We start from the raw sequence: 18,354 nt of genomic DNA, 5'->3' as shown, positions 1-18,354 counted from the left end.
GATCTATCTGAAGTTGACCAATCACGATCTTTCAGATAAACTCACTCGTGACATGTGCGTGGACATACGATCTTCCGACCATCAGAATCCATGTACACCTGCCTTAAGAAGCTAAGAAGCATCAGATTGCATTTTTGTAATATAATTAAAAATACAGTGACTAAGCAATATTATATAAGCAAAAACGTTGTTGCAATTAATTGCTGCCAGTATATTCAAACTGCATAGCTACAACTTTTATTATTACCTGTTTTATTAATCGCAGCAGTTCAATAAACAAGTTATTACTGAGTAACCTATATTTTAGGCATAATATTACCACTTTTAGCCAACATTTGTTTTTGCTCCACTAATAAAAATAATTCCAAATGCAGAATTAACTGTTGCTCATCTTTCAATTTCAATTCAATTGAGTGAATGATTCAACCATTTATTGATAAAGGCTATGGCTGTTTTTTTTTTTTTTACTGACCAGGCACTTCTTTTGAATAAGTACTTACATTATTACCATTAAAAAGTATGTTTAATACAGTATTAATATGTAGCCCAGTTGTAATCCAGACACACTACATCTGCCATCCATCAGCGTCATTTTGTGCCATTCACAATTATCATGTGATAGTTAAGTGTCCATTGGATGCACACGTTATAATCTTGCTGGGAGTATAGTAAGACTATGGGTACCTACTTTCTTATAAATACTATGTATTCAAACATAATGTTCTTTTCACCTACTTTTTCTTGCCTACTGTATCAAAAGCAGTATTTTCATCCCTTAATGAATCAGTGTGTTTGAACAAATTGGCTGAGCAAATGATTTATTCACTTATGCATAAAATGAGTCACCTAGTGGTGTGAGGATGTAACCTACAGAAAGAACATCCCCACCACTAATGCACAGACTGACAGTCTCTCTGGACCAAACATAAACGGCATGACAAAAACAGTGAAAATTCCCAGTGCTGTTGGACTAAATATCACACCACCTGGCCAATCAAATTTGAGAATTGTTGTATACAAAATAAATCACTACAGATGAGAAAATACCAGTCTGTCTAACACATGAGCAAATTCTTACTGACACAATCCTACATAGTATCTGAAAATAGAGCCAATTGAAATTCTTCTAGCTTGGCCATGTGTGAATGAGCTCAAACTGGCGCTAGTGATGTGTAATTGCACAATCAACAGTGTTGTGCCTGGACGCGTTCATTGAACGATAGTTCATGAACTCGTTCATATTTTGGGCGAACGTGAACTGAACGTGCTGTCTTAATGCCTGATGAACGTTAATGTGAACTCGTTCATTCTGGTGTCTGTGAACGGCACGCTCTCTCAGGTTAACTTCGTTCAATAGGGAGATTTCTATAGAGCCCTGCCAGATTTCTATAGAGCCCTCCAGGCGAAAATCCGGCTAAAACACACCGTAAACGGGCCTTAATATGTAGCGGAAAAACACCCAATCTGGCAACACCAGCCACCAGTGTCGCACCGCCGTCCGCCACATGCGTGACGCGTCATCAAAAAAAAAACAGCAAACGACAGCAGCATGTAGCAAGAAGGCGTATGATCATTTAAAAGAATTTTATGATGTTTATGACAATGTCGGTGAGAATGGGAGACAAAGCATTAAAGCAACAATGGGGAAATGCTGTCCCCTCAATGCTAATGTAAACCCTGGTTGGATAAGGATTCAAAATTGGATATGAAGATGAAATCTGACGCATAGCTTCATTGTTAAAACTGATAAAATAATTGCTGTCTGTGATTCTATATGGGCTGTGGCAATAATTTTGAAAAATAATAGCTCGCAGCAACGTATGGAAAAAAGAACTATGAACTAGTTCATTTTTGGAATTGTGAACTTTAGTTCAAAATTTTGTAGTTTGAACTATGAACTAAACTAGTTCATTTTAAAATTTGTGAATTGAACTTTGAACTAGTTCATGTAGAAAGTGAACTTTCCCAACACTGACAATCAAACTATTACAGAAAAAGAAAAAGTGAATCAGATTCAAACTGTATGAATATCAGTGTTATCATTGGGAGATTTGGCAGCAAACCGTGGCATGTTGGTCCATGTGTGTATATGTGTGAGTGATTGTGAAAGGAGAAGGGGTCGCTACGCTACACTGTCACACCATGAAGCAAGCAGAGAGGGTGCCTGGGGCAAATGTCACTATGTAGAAAGGAGTTAATAAGACTGGAGGAATAAAGAGACACAGGTGTTATTTTTGGCTGGCAAATGCCATATGCTGCCTGTTGAGGGTCCACAGTAGGCGACCTTTCCAAAGTCTTCGTATTTGCAATGAGAAAGATGACAGGCACAGCAAATTGGTTTTAACGAGAATTTAACTATTCACTCAGCAGAAAATGCCATCCAACTCTGAGGCGATAGACTGGTCCTATAAGAACAACTTGGGGAGGACATTGATTTTTCTATAATAGCAATAATTTATGACAACAAAAGACCGTATGATGAAAAAATCCATCGACCATTAATTGCTTTGTTGACAGATCTGGCTGTGAGGCAGATGTATCATTAAAAGTCGTTAGAAGCCTCATCTGGCTCACCTCTTAACGCATCTCACCCAAAGGGGTTGAGGTTTTGCTGGTTGCCATGGCTTAGTTAGTCTCTGTTCGCAGAAGCTATAACAAAACAATCTGAACATGAAACATCCTTTTCCATTGATTGGCATTTGAAAGGAGCAACAAAAGCATGCAAATCACAAATATTTTTTCTCCTTTTATTTCGAGGGCTCTTAAAAGTGTTTTTCTCTGTCTGCTGCGTTTCACTGAGTTCACTTAGTAGTTTTTAGAATTTTAGAATTTTTTATTTTTTTATTTTACTTAGTTTAGTTTACTTTAGATTTCACTTTATCATTGCAGTTGTTTATGTATTTATTAGGTTTCTAGTTTCAGTTTATTTCATTTTTATTTTAGTTTTACTATGTTAGGACAGCAAAATGTAATTTATTTTTTACTCACACTAGTATCGATTTTCTTAAGTGTTATTGCTATTCAGTGACATTTCCATGTTTTAATGCAGGCTGGTTGTAAAGTTTTAAAATCTAAAATACATTATATTATAAATAAAATAAAAAAGCATTTTATTCTAGTTTGTAATTATTATAATAATTATTATTACTAAAAGGCAAGTTAGTGGTTTCAAATTTTATAACATACCATGCATCACTATCCAAAATTAAAGTTAATTTTTGATCATTTTGATTTTACTGGTACATCTATTTATCTTGATAGTTTTAAACAGCATTTTAGTTTCGCTTTCACCCCAGTTTTTTTATTTATTTCAGTTTAAACATAAATAAATAATACAATAAATAAATAATTTTGTTTTCGTTTACCAAAACAACGCTAGTTGGAACTTTTTGCCTTCTTGTGGTGCAAACAGCCAGTTGTTGTGATTTAATTTTTTATGTGGCTCAAAAGTGATTAATCACATGGCATTTTCAGCTTAGGGGACTGGCACAAAAATGTCTGACTGCAGAACTGAGCGCTTATATGTGCAAAGATGGTGGGTTGCGTATCTGCTGTGTTCTGCACCCGCTGAGCAGCTACTTCTGTGATGAGCTAAAATGGTAAAGCATGACTTTATCCATGTTTAAACTGCGTTTATCTCACCAATAACAAACTATCACATTATAAAGCACATTTTTTCCACATGTGCTTTTAACCACACCATGCCATTAACCAAGGTGCACCGTCAGTCATTCTCAAACCCTGCTTACTCTGTTGCAGCTCTGCTTATTATGTATTTAAAGCACTGGATGACTCCCTGCTGGTTCAGGCCCATCGACTTCCCTCCTGTCAAAGCCGCCAGGAGTGCGATGAATGCTTTATGGAGAGTGAGAGGCTACTTGAACTACTGCAGTCTGGATAAACCTGCAACACTGAAGATCTGCTGCCGCGTTTTATTTGTCTGTCCACCGTTATAGATTACGGAGGGCACGTGGAGCGGTGTTACGTGTTTCATGAATATTGATGCGGACATGCGGGCGGCGTATAGAGAGAGCGCTACATGACAGTTGTTAATATGCAGGGATCTGAGGGAGGGAGAAGCTTCATGTTTTTGCAGTACACAGGAGAGGAGGCTGACCCATTTAAATGGCAGATTCCATGCATGTGGTGCCTCACACAATTGGGTGAGATAGCAGGAAAACTACTAGACTGTGTCATGAAAAAAGAAACGTGGGCACTCGGAGCTGAGGCACTGATGAGATCTGTTTCCAGCGAACATATGGAGAAAGATTGCATGTACTATGAAATTAGACTTTGTAATATGTGGAAATGGTAGAGCTGTGGGGTTTTCATGATTATGTAAATGGTGTGTGTTTTTGCGAGTATATGTGCACTTTTTGTCTTGTATAGTCGGGGTATTTTTGTAAATATAATCTTCTGTGGATTTTTTAAAGTGTCTGGATACTGAAGTAATTTCTTTCATTAGAACCATAAGTTCTTTGATTGCTCTGCAAACCCTCCCCCATCTCTGCCCTCCAGTGTGAGGAGCTTCAAAGCCTTAGATTTCACTAAGATCTCCATCTCTCTCACGTTGTGTCTTCCTCATTTTCTCTATCCTTTCTGCTTCCTCTTTTTTTTATCTGCTATTCTTCATTCTTCTCATCTCACTACGCACTTCAGATAAAAAGCAACATGTTCACTGATTATGTGTTCTAGGATGAAAGAAGATGGTGTTTGGATCAGTTCACAGACTGAGCAAATGACTCAGTCAATAAATCTCGGTGTGCAGTGATGTTTACGAAGTAGCAACAATCTTAAACGAATGACTCAATGGGATTTATTTCGCTAATCTTGCTCGTTCAGTGCTTAATCTGAGAAACCGAATGGGCTTTCATACAGTTTATTCTTATAGATTCTTCAAGGTATGTTTATGAACGCTGTGAAGAAAGTATATTAGTCATATTAGTAGAATTAATTCAGACATCTACCTACCTATCTATAATATGTCTGTCTGTCTGTCTTATCTATATTTCTATCTGTATTTATTTATATATCTATTGGTTGGCAATTCAATTAATTTTGATTCTACTTTGATTCTACATCATATTTGCTCCCTTAATTCAAATTTGCATTCTTAATTCATTTCTGAATGATCCTCAACCCTGCATTGTTCCTTTTTTTTTGATAGTATTGTTGTTCAATAATTATGCACATTTTTAACTTTTACACCTCTGGTTATCTCCACAGAAAGTATTTTTTTTATAAAATCATACCGTGGCTTATGCAGTTATTATCCACAGGAGTCGGTCTCATCTCATCCTTAAGATGTAAGAAAGATGATGTGGGAATACAGTCCCTGTCCCTGTTCCACCCTCAGCCATTCAAATGAGCTCTTGCTTAATGATAAAATGTGACACCAGTGACATTAAAACATCCTTAGAAAGGACAGACTTAATTTCCTGCCAATTAAGACATGCCCTATTCAAGGGAGTGTGAAAGGACCTGCAATGTAGAGGAGAAAAGGAACAGATAAAAGAGGAGAGTGTGGGAATGAAAGACTTTAACAGGCCTGATTGTGGAGTCATGGGCGGAATGATGACAAGCAAGCGGCAGTTGTGTTGTTAAACATTGAGCTGACCTGCTGCTTCTCTCAGTTTGTTTCCCGTTTGAAGCACAGATTCCTAATTCTGGTGTGTGTGTGTGTGTGTGTGTGTGGGCATGGTTTTGTGACATATCAGGACACAACTCTGTATAATGACATGGGTATGACACAGGTATTACAAGGAGAGGGTGACTTAATGAGGACATAACCCATGTCCCCATTTTTCAAAACGCTTATAAATCATACAGAATTAGTTTTTTTGAGAAAGTAAAAATGCACAAAGTTTCCTGTGAGGGTTAGGGTTAGGTGTAGGGTTGGTTAAGGGCAATAGACTGTGTTTAATATAAGCGTAGGCCTGCCGCGCATCCACTAGTGTTACAATGTCCAGTTCTTCATTCAAATGGGAATATTTTAGGGGGAGATTCCTGTAAGAAAACTATATTAAGATGGAGCGATGTTTGGTAAATATTGACTGCTGTGGAATGAGAAGGAGGAGGATGGAGGGACAAATATTGACCGATATGTTAATAATCATGTCATACTGACAACTATAATAATGACCTTTATGGGTAAATCTCAACTGAAACAACTGTCAATAAAATGATCCACTCATAAAATCACAAGGAATCAACAGGAATCATATTTTTGTTAAAGGAACAGATGCCTGTATTAAGACCATTAATATGTGATGTCTCCTATTCTTAGTACACTCTTAGGGGAAGAAAACATGCTAAAAAAATTAAGGAAACACTTAAATCACATTTTTGTATGAAGTCTCTTATAAAATACAGTATAAAGACTATTATTGTGTTATAACTCATTTATATATATATATATAATAGGGATTTGTTTGTATAGGTATTGTCTTTTTAAATGTGTTTGATTCTGTCTGTTGTTCATTGTTTATTTGGAGCAGTGGAACAGTAATAAAAGGGTGGGCTAGAAGCAGGCGAAATACGGAAGGATTAATGAGAAAGCCTTGAGAGTCATGTGGGCTTAGAAATGGATCTTGGGTACACAAAGCGGATGGAGAATCCATCATTGCTGAGGTTTTGACATTGCTTGATTAGAGACTAGCTAGAGAAGGTTTTAACTTCCCGTTCTGCCTTAACCAGCACTGCATTCAAACTTTTTGCATCCGTTATCCCTTTGCTCCCTTTTCATCCATCTTCTTCCTTCCTTCCTTCCTTCCTTCCATTCTGACACTCGCGCTTTGTTACCTGTCAGTCTGTCTACTAGTTTCTCCTAATACAACTAAACCGTCTTTCTCTCTTTCATCATTGGTCTCTTTTTCTCTCTACTGTACTTCCTTAGCCTCAGGAGACTAAACCTGTCCTCCTCTCCCTTAAAGTTAAACCTGCTTTTACTCTCCGGGCAAAGACTAAACCATTCATATTTTACCAACACTAAAAGCCTTAATTAAGATTAAGGATTTAACAGTCTGTTAAAATTTCTCAGCATATTTAAAACAACTCCATTGGTTAACATAATTTTTATCTTTTATAAATGTGTGCTGTTTTGTCTTAGCACAGTCAGACATAGCTGGAGGATTTGTGTTGTTTTATGAACGTACCTAGTTATTTTACAGGGTATGTACAACATAAAACTCTGTGCTCAGAAAATTAATTTTGAAAAGACTAAGGGGAAACCATATTTTTGGTGTCTTGATGTATAAAGATACAAATGGAGTGCTATGAGCACTTAACAAAATATTTAACTGATTCTTTGGACAACACTGTAGCGGTTATACATACGCTTTATTGGTAACACGTTACAATAGCATTCAGGTGACAAAAACTAAGAATGATCAACAATTTTTTACAGCATTTATTAATCTAGGTTAATCAATAAATATGCAGAAATTAACAATACACAATGGTGAATTTATTATTATTATTAATAATGTCAGTTTTGGTTTGGAATTATTTTAGTTGGCAGACTAAATATCGAAAGTAATTACTAGTATTATGTCTGAAATGTAAGTGAAAGGATTGTTAATTTCTTGTTTATTGAAGAAAAAAAAAGGAATCACACATGCTCACATCGTGCTATTGGACTGAATATCTATGTTGACGTTCAAAACAGCAGTAGACTTGATCATGTCATATTGATAAACCATAAGTTGAAAGACCCTGATGAGCTTGTTCAGTCATTTATAACCGTCCACAGTTGTGTGAATGTGTGTTCATAGTATGTGTACAGATAGAGTGTCAGGGCAGATGTACTGAGAGCTGTGTTGTTGTTACGGGAATTGGCCACAGTTACAGTCCTGCACACAAAAGAGCATAAAGCCAGAGAGCTAAACACTACATTTGTGGATCGGACTGGGCCACACACACTCAAAACAACATCCAATGTCAAACAACAGATATCTTTGAGAAGATTCAAACTGTGCATGTGAAGTTAATTAGATGTTTTTTTTGCCAAGAGCTGTTAGTTGGCTTGATGTATTTTTCAATGATGATCTGAAATGTGTCTGTTTTTGGAAGTATGAAAAAGAATTAAAGACTTTGACTTTGATTAAACAAACATACTGTAAAAACAGTAGTGTTATGAAACATTGTTACAATTTAAAATAACTGTTTTCCTGTGCTGTCAATTTTCAGCAGTAATAATACATATACTAAATGTAATAATAAATAGATTGGTGAGCATAAGAGACTTCTTTAAAAAAAACTTTCAAAAAAATCTTAATTATTCCAAACTTTTGACTGGTTGTGTATAAAGTTGGTTGACCAGGGAAGTCTTGCTGATTAAAAGCAGTTAAATTTAGCCAGGTTTGGGGACCAGCACCTAAAACAAAGCAATATTATGAATAAAAAATATTAATCTTTCGCAGCATCGGAGACCATGCATTATTATGCTATTGTAGTCTGTGTGCGCATGAATCCACATCAACTCATACTGTGTTGTTCCTTTTCCCCAGGCTTGCTCATATAACTGAGGGCTTTGTTGTGCTGCTCACTGCTCCGTTTGCCTTGCGCCCCGCCGATATGCTCTGCATATGCCAATTAATGCTATCAGCCTCTTGATTGATGTCCATCAATTGTAGATCCCTCTAACGCTCTTCCTGCAGGACTGCAACCACAGTCGTACAGTAGCCATGAAGTGCTGTGGCATATTCTGCTTCTCAATCCGGCTGTAGACAGATATACTGAGTTGCATGTTATGCAGAGCTTCATTTGCTTGCTTGCTTGCTCTGTCATGGGAAATTAATAAGATACAGTCCAAATGGTGTTTGAGATAAGCCCTCATCCTTGATGGGCACTATTGGCTGAGAGTTCACGCTAAGGGCTCAGGGAACAGCCTCTGTGCTATTTATAGGCCTGGCATCGTGTGTGGCAATAGTGGGTGAGCGTGCTTGATGCCAAGTGTGTGATTTGTGCCCAGAGAAGAGTGGATGGGGAAGGGTGAACATGCTAATGTCATCAAAGCGTTAAAAGCGTGCTCAGAAGTTTAGGGCTGTCAATTCATTGCTAATTAATTATATCATTATATGCCGATTAATAAATCTGTGTTAATCACATATGCACATATTTGCTGATTAAAGCCCTTAAATGCAGATTATTGACTGCCATTACAGCTTTATATATGCCTTATTATATGTTGTGTTCACCTTATGTTGCGATTGTATTTTGAATGGGCTAGACTTCCAATTCATTAGCTGCTGTTGTTATATAACTAAAAGGAATAACAAAGTGCAGTAAGTTGTAAAAATTGCACTACAAACCAGTGTTTATGACTATGATAATTAATTAAAATATTATTTGAACATATACCAGTTTGGAATATTAAGCAGCATAACGAACTTGGACAGATAAAATAACTGGAAGTGGAAGACAAATGAAGCCTTGCACAGTCAAGTTACAAATGACACCTGCTCTTAATTTAGAAAGTAGCTGCATATTTTATCATTAAGCCTTAGACTTAAAGGATTAGTTCACTTCCAGAACAAACATTTCCTGATAATTTACTAACCTTAGTGTCAATTCAAGATGTTCATGTCTTTCTGTCTTCAGTCGCAAAGAAGTCCAGGATTTTTCTCTATATAATGGACTTAAATGGTGGCCAACGGGTTGAAGGTCTGAATTGCAGTTTCATTGCATCTTCAAAGGGCTCTACACGATCCCAGCCAATGAATAATGGTCTTATTTTACTTATTCTACTTTTTAACCACAAATGCACTTCTTGCATTAGCTCACAGATGCACATCCACAAACATGGATGACATGGGGATGAGTAATTTTTTTTTATTCTGGAAGTGAACTAATACTTTAAGAGCCGATCACACACAATAAAGATTCTGTCTGCTTATTTTTTTATTTTTGGCAAGTAAGCATGTGCTAGATGAATATTGTCTTTGGTTGTTGTATTCCATTTTGCTGTTTTCCCTGCTTGATCTAATTAGTATTCATAGGTACATACTACATAATATTTGCATTTTCGTATGTTTGGATATGCTCTGAAACATACACAGCTTAAGAAATGTGCAAACACCCTTTTTGACATTTATATATTATATTATGACTATATTTGTACAGTTACATTTTACAGTTAAAAAACTGTTTTTGAAAGAAATCTCTTATGCTCAACAAGGCTACATTTATTTTGTTTTACATTTATTAAATACAGTTATAACAGCAATATTTAAAACATATTTACAAGTTAATATAACTACTATTTTGTTGTCATATGTTCCTGTGAAGACAAAGCTGAAAAAAACAGTAAAAAGAGCAATATTGTAAAATATTATGACAATTCCACACACAAAATTGTCATGTTAAATTGACATCCCTAATTTGAGATATGCATGAATTTATTATTGTGCATGTCTGCAATGGTGCACATTCAGAGCTTTCAAAGGAGCAATGTGAGGTCTAACCTTCCTCACACATAAGCTATCAATGATTATCCTATGTCACATTAATGACATTTGACCTGAACTTGGAGTGACAGCCCTGGCTCCATCACACATCGTCGTAGTGGAAGATGATGTCATATTGCTCTGCAGCTCCAAGCAGCCAGAGATACTGATGTGTGTGCATGAGTGATTTAGTCAACAGGCCAAATACAGCAGTCACGCATGTGTGATTCCAGCTCTTATATAAACTTGCCTCTACAGGGATCCCTGTATAGAGGGCTGGATGGCACCATTCCACATTTGTATGATTTATTTAGAGTCAGATTAAACATTAAACACTGACATGAAACAATTAAGTTAGCTTGTCAGCATATACAATATTTCCTAAATATTGTTCCCAAATAAATTCATCCTTGGGAAGCACAAAATATTTGTTTCAAAAACATAAACAAATCTTAATAAATAAACCAATTCTGAACTTTTGAACATTAGTATAAATTGTCATTTTGCTTTGGATTTTTAGGGTGTACCTGCAAAACACCTTTATTCAGTTCTTTATCCCTTATTTTCTATATTTTTGTAGATATATTTCAGTTTGATATAAAACTATATGTAAGATATACTATATTTCACACTTTCAAATAGCTTGCAACCATATTGAAGTTATATTGAATATACTGTATATTGAAGATATATTTATGTTGTAGAATTCCATTCTGTGTTCAAGGATGGTGTTATCCAGACTGAAAAGACATCTGTGTTCCTGACATCTGGGTTTTATATTATTTATATTTTAATATATAATATTTTTGACATGATAAAGTAGTTTTTGTAGGAGTCTATAGAGCTCTTCAAACTACATTGAGTCAAATGCCTTTTTGTCAGTAAAGCAAGCAAACAGTTTTTGTTTGATGTACAGTCTGTTATTTAATGTGTAGTAGAAGGTCTATACGTGAACATTAGTATGATGGCCTTGATCACTCTGCATTAGAAAAAGAGTGCATAACAGGAAGTATAGATGATAACTTCACAGCCATCAATGAAATTCAAGTGCCCTTTTAACGCCTTGCAAAAATGATCCTTATGTACTGTGGGTTATTTGATATAACATGTCAACAACTTTTATTTTATTTTTATTTTTTTCCCTAAAAACAGATCACAAATCTTTCACATGTGATTAAGAGGCTAAACTCAAAATGGGACAAGGTCTTATTTCTATATTATATGAGGTATTGTTGCATTTTAATGTTTTGGTTCTTTGTAATCGTCAGATGTGCACAGTTTGTCAGCAATGATCATATTGTAGGGTTGACTAGCTTGTGTTCTCTGAGACGCAACCCTTATAAAGAGTTCACTATGATGCAAGCTGTATTGTGCTGTCAGAAACTCTGTTTGCAACCAACAGCAACCCCATTCTCCCTGAAGGAATCCGTTTCAGGTGATGTTTGAAGCAATGAAGAAATGAGGCTTGTATGGAAGTTTTTGGATTTTTCTATTCCTGTCCCCCATACTAACTCCTGCCCGCAACTGTTACGCTTTGACCTGTTGCCACTTGCAAAATCCTGCAGGTTGAGATCAATGCAAACTTTTCGGTCCTGTTTCAGTATGATTCTGTCTTGCCCTGGTGTCATAGGCTTTTTTTCTGATTCCCACACACACAATGCTACCGGTAAACCGTTTATTTTTGTTGCACAATAGACAAATAGCATTCTGTACCATAAAACAATTTAAGTACCTTTAATTTAGATATTTATATTTTGTTTGAGTCCCAAAAGTCATTTCTCCCGTTTCCAGCACACAAAGCACTATCTTCCCACTCTCACTCAGCAATTCAAAACTTCACTCAGTTGCATCAGGTCTTGCGGGAATGCAGACCTCTACTTTGAAGCTTTTCTTTAAGAGTTGGTTCACCCAAAAATCTAAATTATGTCATTTATAACTCACCCTCATGTCGTTCCAAACCTGTGAGACTCTTCGGAACACAGTTTAAGATATTTGAGATTTAGTCCGAGAGCTCTCAGTCCCTCCATTGAAGCTGTGTGTACGGTCTACTGTCCATGTCCAGAAAGGTAAGAAAAACATCATCGAAGTAGTCCATGTGACATCAGAGGGTCAGTTAAAATTTTTTTAAGCATCGAAAATACATTTTGGTCCAAAAATAGCAAAAACTATGACTTTATTCATCATTGTCTTCTCTTCCGTGTCTGTTGTGAGAGAGTTCAAAACAAAGCAGTTTGTGATATCCGGTTCGCGAACAAATCATTCGATGTAACCGGATCTTTTTTAACCAGTTCACCAAATCGAACTGAATCATTTTAAACGGTTCGCGTCTCCAATAAGCATTAATCCACAAATGACTTAAGCTGTTAACTTTTTTAATGTGGCTGACACTCCCTCTGAGTTCAAACAAACCAATATCCCAGAGTAATTCATTTACTCAAACAGTACACTGACTGAACTGCTGTGAAGAGAGAACTGAAGATCTGGCCGAGCCAGATAATGAACAAAAGATTGACTCATTCACGAGTCAAGAACCCTGTTTTCGGATCACCAGTAGTTCTTTCGGACAGTTCGATTCAATAAACCGGTTGAAGAAAACGGTTCACCGGTTCTTTTGCGCTCGACGTAATGGCGTCATTGGCGATGATTGCCCTTCATTCAAGCCTTCGGTTTAACCGCACTCATAACATTAGCACAGAATCAGTTCAGAATCAATCACCAAAAGAATCAGTTCGGTTCAGACGCTCTGTGTGTCATTCTGCTTCACGCTAAATCACACATGCGCAGTATCATCAGCTCCTCGGATTTCAAATCAGACGCGTCTGACAGAAACGGCTCTTGAATCGTGAACGAGTCATTATCTGGCTCGGCTCGTGTTCATCTTCAGTTCTCTCCTCACAGCAGTTCAGTCAGTGTACTGTTTGAGTAAATGAATTACTCCGGGATATTGGGTTTGTTTTAACTCAGAGGGAGTGTCAGCCACATTAAAAAAAGTTAACTTAAGCTTAAGTCATTTGTGGATTAATGTGTATTGGAGATGCAAACAGTTTAAAATGATTCAGTTTGATTTGGTGAACTGGTTCAAAAAGATCCGGTTACATCGAATTATTAGTTCGCAAACCAGATACCACAAACTTCTGTGTTTTGAACTCTCTCTCACAACAGACTCAGAAGAGAAGACAATGATGAATAAAGTCGTAGTTTTTGCTATTTTTGGACCAAAATGTATTTTCGATGCTTCAAAAAATTCTAACTGACCCTCTGATGTCACATGGACTACTTTGATGATGTTTTCCTTACCTTTCTGGACATGGACAGTATACCATACACACAGTTTCAATGGAGGAACTGAGAGCTCTCGGACTAAATCTAAAATATCTTAAACTGTGTTCCGAAGATAAACGGAGGTCTCACGGGTTTGGAACGACATGAGGGTGAGTTATTAATTACATAATTTAGATTTTTTTTGGGTGAAGTAACCCTTTAATGTGAATGTTACATTTAGATACACTTAACAGGTTTTTTAATTGTCATTCTCATTAATGTGAACATTCTGTTGTTTTTGTGTGTTACAGTGGTTTATTGATCATCATCTCTGCGACTGGTGGACACAGTTACTGCTATACTGCCATCATGCTTCATTTGCGCCTTCCATCGACCCCTTTCTACTTCACTCCTTGCCTTTCCTCTCTCCTCCTCCTGATCTTCCTCTTGGGCCTCACCCATCTGTCTCAGGCTGGTGGCGATGTGTCCCACAGCAGCTCGGGGAACTGTTCAGGAGAGGACAGCTGTTCTGATGGTGTCGTCCTGCCGGTATGGAACCCCCAGAACCCCTCTGTGGGCGATAAGGTGGCACGTGCCATCGTCTACTTTGTGGCCCTCATCTACATGTTCTTGGGCATGTCCATCATCGCCGACAGGTTCATGTCATCCATTGAGGTGATTACGTCTCAAGAGAAGGAGATAACGATCAAGAAACCCAATGGCGAGACTACCACTGCTACCGTACGCATCTGGAATGAGACCGTGTCTAACTTGACCCTCATGGCTTTAGGATCGTCGGCTCCTGAGATCCTTTTATCTGTGATTGAGGTCTGCGGGCATAAGTTTGAGGCTGGTCACCTGGGCCCGAGCACAATTGTGGGTAGTGCTGCATTCAACATGTTCATCATCATCGCCATCTGTGTTTACGTGGTCCCAGATGGCGAAGTACGCAAAATCAAGCACTTGAGGGTCTTCTTTGTGACGGCAGCCTGGAGCATTTTCGCCTACATTTGGCTCTACTTGATCCTCTCTGTCTTCTCTCCCGGCGTGGTGGAAGTCTGGGAGGCCGTGCTTACTTTCCTCTTCTTTCCACTCTGTGTGGTTCAGGCCTGGATCGCTGACCGTCGCTTGCTCTTTTACAAATACGTCCACAAGCGCTACCGTGCTGACAAGAACCGTGGCATCATCATTGAGACGGAGGGTGATGGCATATTCACCAAGATGGATATGGAGATGGACAGCCAAGGTGCCAATTCCCACCACAAAGAGGCACTTGATGGGATGCTGGCCGGTGTGGAGGAAGGAGGTGGTGGAGGAGGTGGAGGGGAAGAAGAGGAGGCCAGGAGGGATATGGCTCGTACTCTGAAGGAGCTCAAGCAAAGACACCCAGAGAAGGATATGGAGCAGCTGATCGAGATGGCGAACTATCAAGTGCTTGTGCAACAGCAGAAGAGTCGAGCTTTTTATCGCATCCAGGCCACCCGCATGATGATCGGAGCAGGGAACATCCTGAAGAAGCATGCTGCAGACCAAGCCAGGAAGGTGGTGAGCTGCCATGAATCTAATGCCCAGGAAGAAGACCCTCACACAATCTACCTGGAGTTTGAACCCTCCCATTACCAGTGCTTTGAGAACTGTGGCTCCTTAAAACTCTCTGTGACCCGACATGGTGGAGACAGTGGCTGCACTGTCAAGGTAATGATTCCACTGCTTTTACCCAACAGAACTGTGATTACATTTCTATGATTGTACTTTAATTATATGGATGTGATATAATTTTGGGGCCAGAAACCTACACGATTCCCAGCAGAGAGGATGTACTCTCAGAGCTATTTTAAATAATTACAGCACTTAATAGACGTGCAATTTTAACAGATTTCTGATGATCACGGTTTATTATTTAAACCTTTCAATTGTGAAGTTTACGACAGGAAATTTGATTCAATTATTTTAAGTGGTGTTGATAAGAAGGTGAAATATACTATAGTATCATTAATAATAATGTTATTATTACCACATAATAATTTTAAATTAAAATATTATTTTAAAATATATGATTCATAATAATTCCAAATAATAATTATTAGAAATTAATATAAAAAAATGTTGTTATTATTATGTGATATGATCAGTCAAAAAAAGTTATTATTTTCATTGGTGGTATAATAATAATAACAGCAACAATACAGCATAACAGTTATAGTAAGTTTACAAAATATAAATGTCTGTTATTATTATATAATACAATTAATATTTGATTTTATTATTGTTATTAATTATTATTTATTATTATTATTATTAATTGTTGTTCTTGGAATCTTTAAAATATCACACATCCTATGCAAAAAGTTTCATTATAACTGAATTTTCCCCCCAGTTGACTCACTGTTCCTCTTGAACATAAAAAGATGGCATTGCTTCCTCAGCACTTTAGCTGTATGACAGTAGAAACTGTTCTTGTGTCTAGGTTGACTATCGCACCGAGGATGGCACTGCTAACGCAGGATCAGACTATGAATTCGCCGAGGGCACTCTGGTCTTTAAACCAGGTGAGACGGTGAAGGAGCTGACAGTTGGTGTGATTGACGATGACATATTTGAGGAAGATGAGCATTTCTATGTAAATCTCAGCAACCCTCGTGTTGTCCACCGCGCTGAGGTCTCCGTCCTCGACCCTAATGCGGTGTCTCCAGGCAACAGCATTATGGCGTCCAGCCACGTTCCTCCCAAAGCTGCCCTAGGTAATGCACACACTGCCACGGTGACCATTTACGATGACGACCATGCGGGGATCTTCACGTTCGAGAGCAATGCCTCAAGAGTGAGTGAAAGCGTGGGCATCATGCAGGTGAAGGTCCACAGAACATCTGGAGCGAGGGGGAAGGTGGCCGTACCGTACCACACTACCGAAGGAACCGCCAAAGCTGGAGAAGACTATGAAGAGGTGGCTGGTAAACTGGAGTTCCTCAATGATGAGACCTTGTAAGTTTAAATATAATTCCTTGAATATGTTTTACTACAAATTTATTAAGTGTGCATGGCCAGTTTTCAATGGGACAAAATGCTCACTGCCAACACTGATTGAGACTTGCACTGATGTTTGCAGAGAGCATATGTTTTTGTGTTTGAATAGGCAAGGCTGAATCAAGCCCATTTTTGCCATTAAAAGTTTAGCTCAAGGCTACATCCCAATATTACATACATCTACTTTTTATTTACAAAGAATATTGATTAATGACTTGGAAAAACTGTTTATATATATATTACAGTGTCAGTAATAAATGAAAATTGGGTATGCATCCCATATCTCAGATTTCTATTTGTAGTCTACATGTACATGAAAGTTTCCACCACAGATTGGTAGTTAAAGTACAACGATGTGCCCTGATGACCTGGTATGATCAGAGTATGCTTGGATTATGAGCTCCAGTTCTAAAAAATGAAACATCGATAGATAAGAGCTAGGCAGAAAGAAATCTAAAGCCGTACATAAAAAAGGAATAAACAAGGGATAACATCAAAGAGACATGTAAAGTCTGGAATAAAGCCAGAGAGGGGGAGATGCAGAATGATAAAGCTGCTGAGTTTTCTCTCAATCCTGAATATCGATACTGACCTGCACATCAAGCACACTACGCTGGTGCAAAACTGAGGTGAGCAGGTCAACTGTAGAAAAGAACATGCTGGCAACAGAGGGAGGGAGGCAGTTGTTGTAACCTGCTTGTCAGGTTGTAGGTAAATAACTGAATTAGGCATTGGGGTGAACGTAGCATTGCAAGTCATGAATGGACTGCATTGACATTGAGAGAAAAGCTCATGCATTCCAAGATGGAGAAGTTCTAATCATAAGCGGCATGCCCATTCAAACTGACAAACCCCTTTGGGATGCGTTTCCCAATAACGTTGTCTCTTACTGCACTATGAAGACCCTAATTGTATATATATACCATAATTGTGTTCTTTATAAAAGAAACACTTCAGAAATAGTTGAAATTGCATTTATCAGGACTCATGGGATCTAAAAAAAATAATCCAAACTGCAAACTAAATCCAACCCTGGATATTTTATTTTATTTCCCGCAACCTCATGCCCAAATGTATAATGCCTCAACCCACTTCACTTAGGGCTGGATTTATGCATATAGGCATTCTAGGCATGTGTCTATGCTCGCATATCCCGGGGGGGGGCAATTACAATGAGGAGAAATAATGATTTATACTATGGGCTACCTACAACAGCAAAAGAACATTAACCAAGCAAATACATCTAACAAACAGTATGACAAAAACAACAAACTATTTCCATGTTTTCCACACCAAATTGTTTTATTATTTACAAAAAGCACACTTTCTTTCTCACACACTTTCTCATAAAAAAGCACACATATACAGTACAGTGTTACAAATAAGGGGTGTATGCTAAACGAAAGACAAAGAGCTTGAGGAGGATCGGGATCAAACGAGGAGTTTACTGACGATAGAAGGAGAATACAGACAATATACTACACTCACAATACAATATCTCGTTAACATACAAATAACAGCTTTAACATAGACAATCACGGACGAGGAAGAACTGAACAGACCAGGTATTTAAACACACAGGAGGTAATGAGGGAACTGGAGACAGGTGGGGAATAATCAATTA

The 18,354-nt window shown here is 37.8% G+C and overlaps 1 protein-coding gene across 1 annotated transcript in view; it reads left to right on the top strand.

Moving 5' to 3' along the window:
- Positions 1–18,354, top strand: part of LOC132130128 (sodium/calcium exchanger 1-like) — a 72,700-nt gene that overhangs the window by 9,015 nt on the left and 45,331 nt on the right. The window contains exons 2-3 of the mRNA XM_059541792.1: positions 14,018–15,401; positions 16,174–16,688. Coding sequence (XP_059397775.1) covers positions 14,076–15,401; positions 16,174–16,688 — 1,841 coding nt within the window. The 5' untranslated portion in view covers positions 14,018–14,075. The remainder of the gene's footprint in view (positions 1–14,017; positions 15,402–16,173; positions 16,689–18,354) is intronic.

Source organism: Carassius carassius, chromosome 47, assembly GCF_963082965.1.
Source record: "Carassius carassius chromosome 47, fCarCar2.1, whole genome shotgun sequence".
Lineage (NCBI taxonomy): Eukaryota > Metazoa > Chordata > Actinopteri > Cypriniformes > Cyprinidae > Carassius > Carassius carassius.
This window is presented reverse-complemented; position numbering and strand designations above follow the sequence as displayed.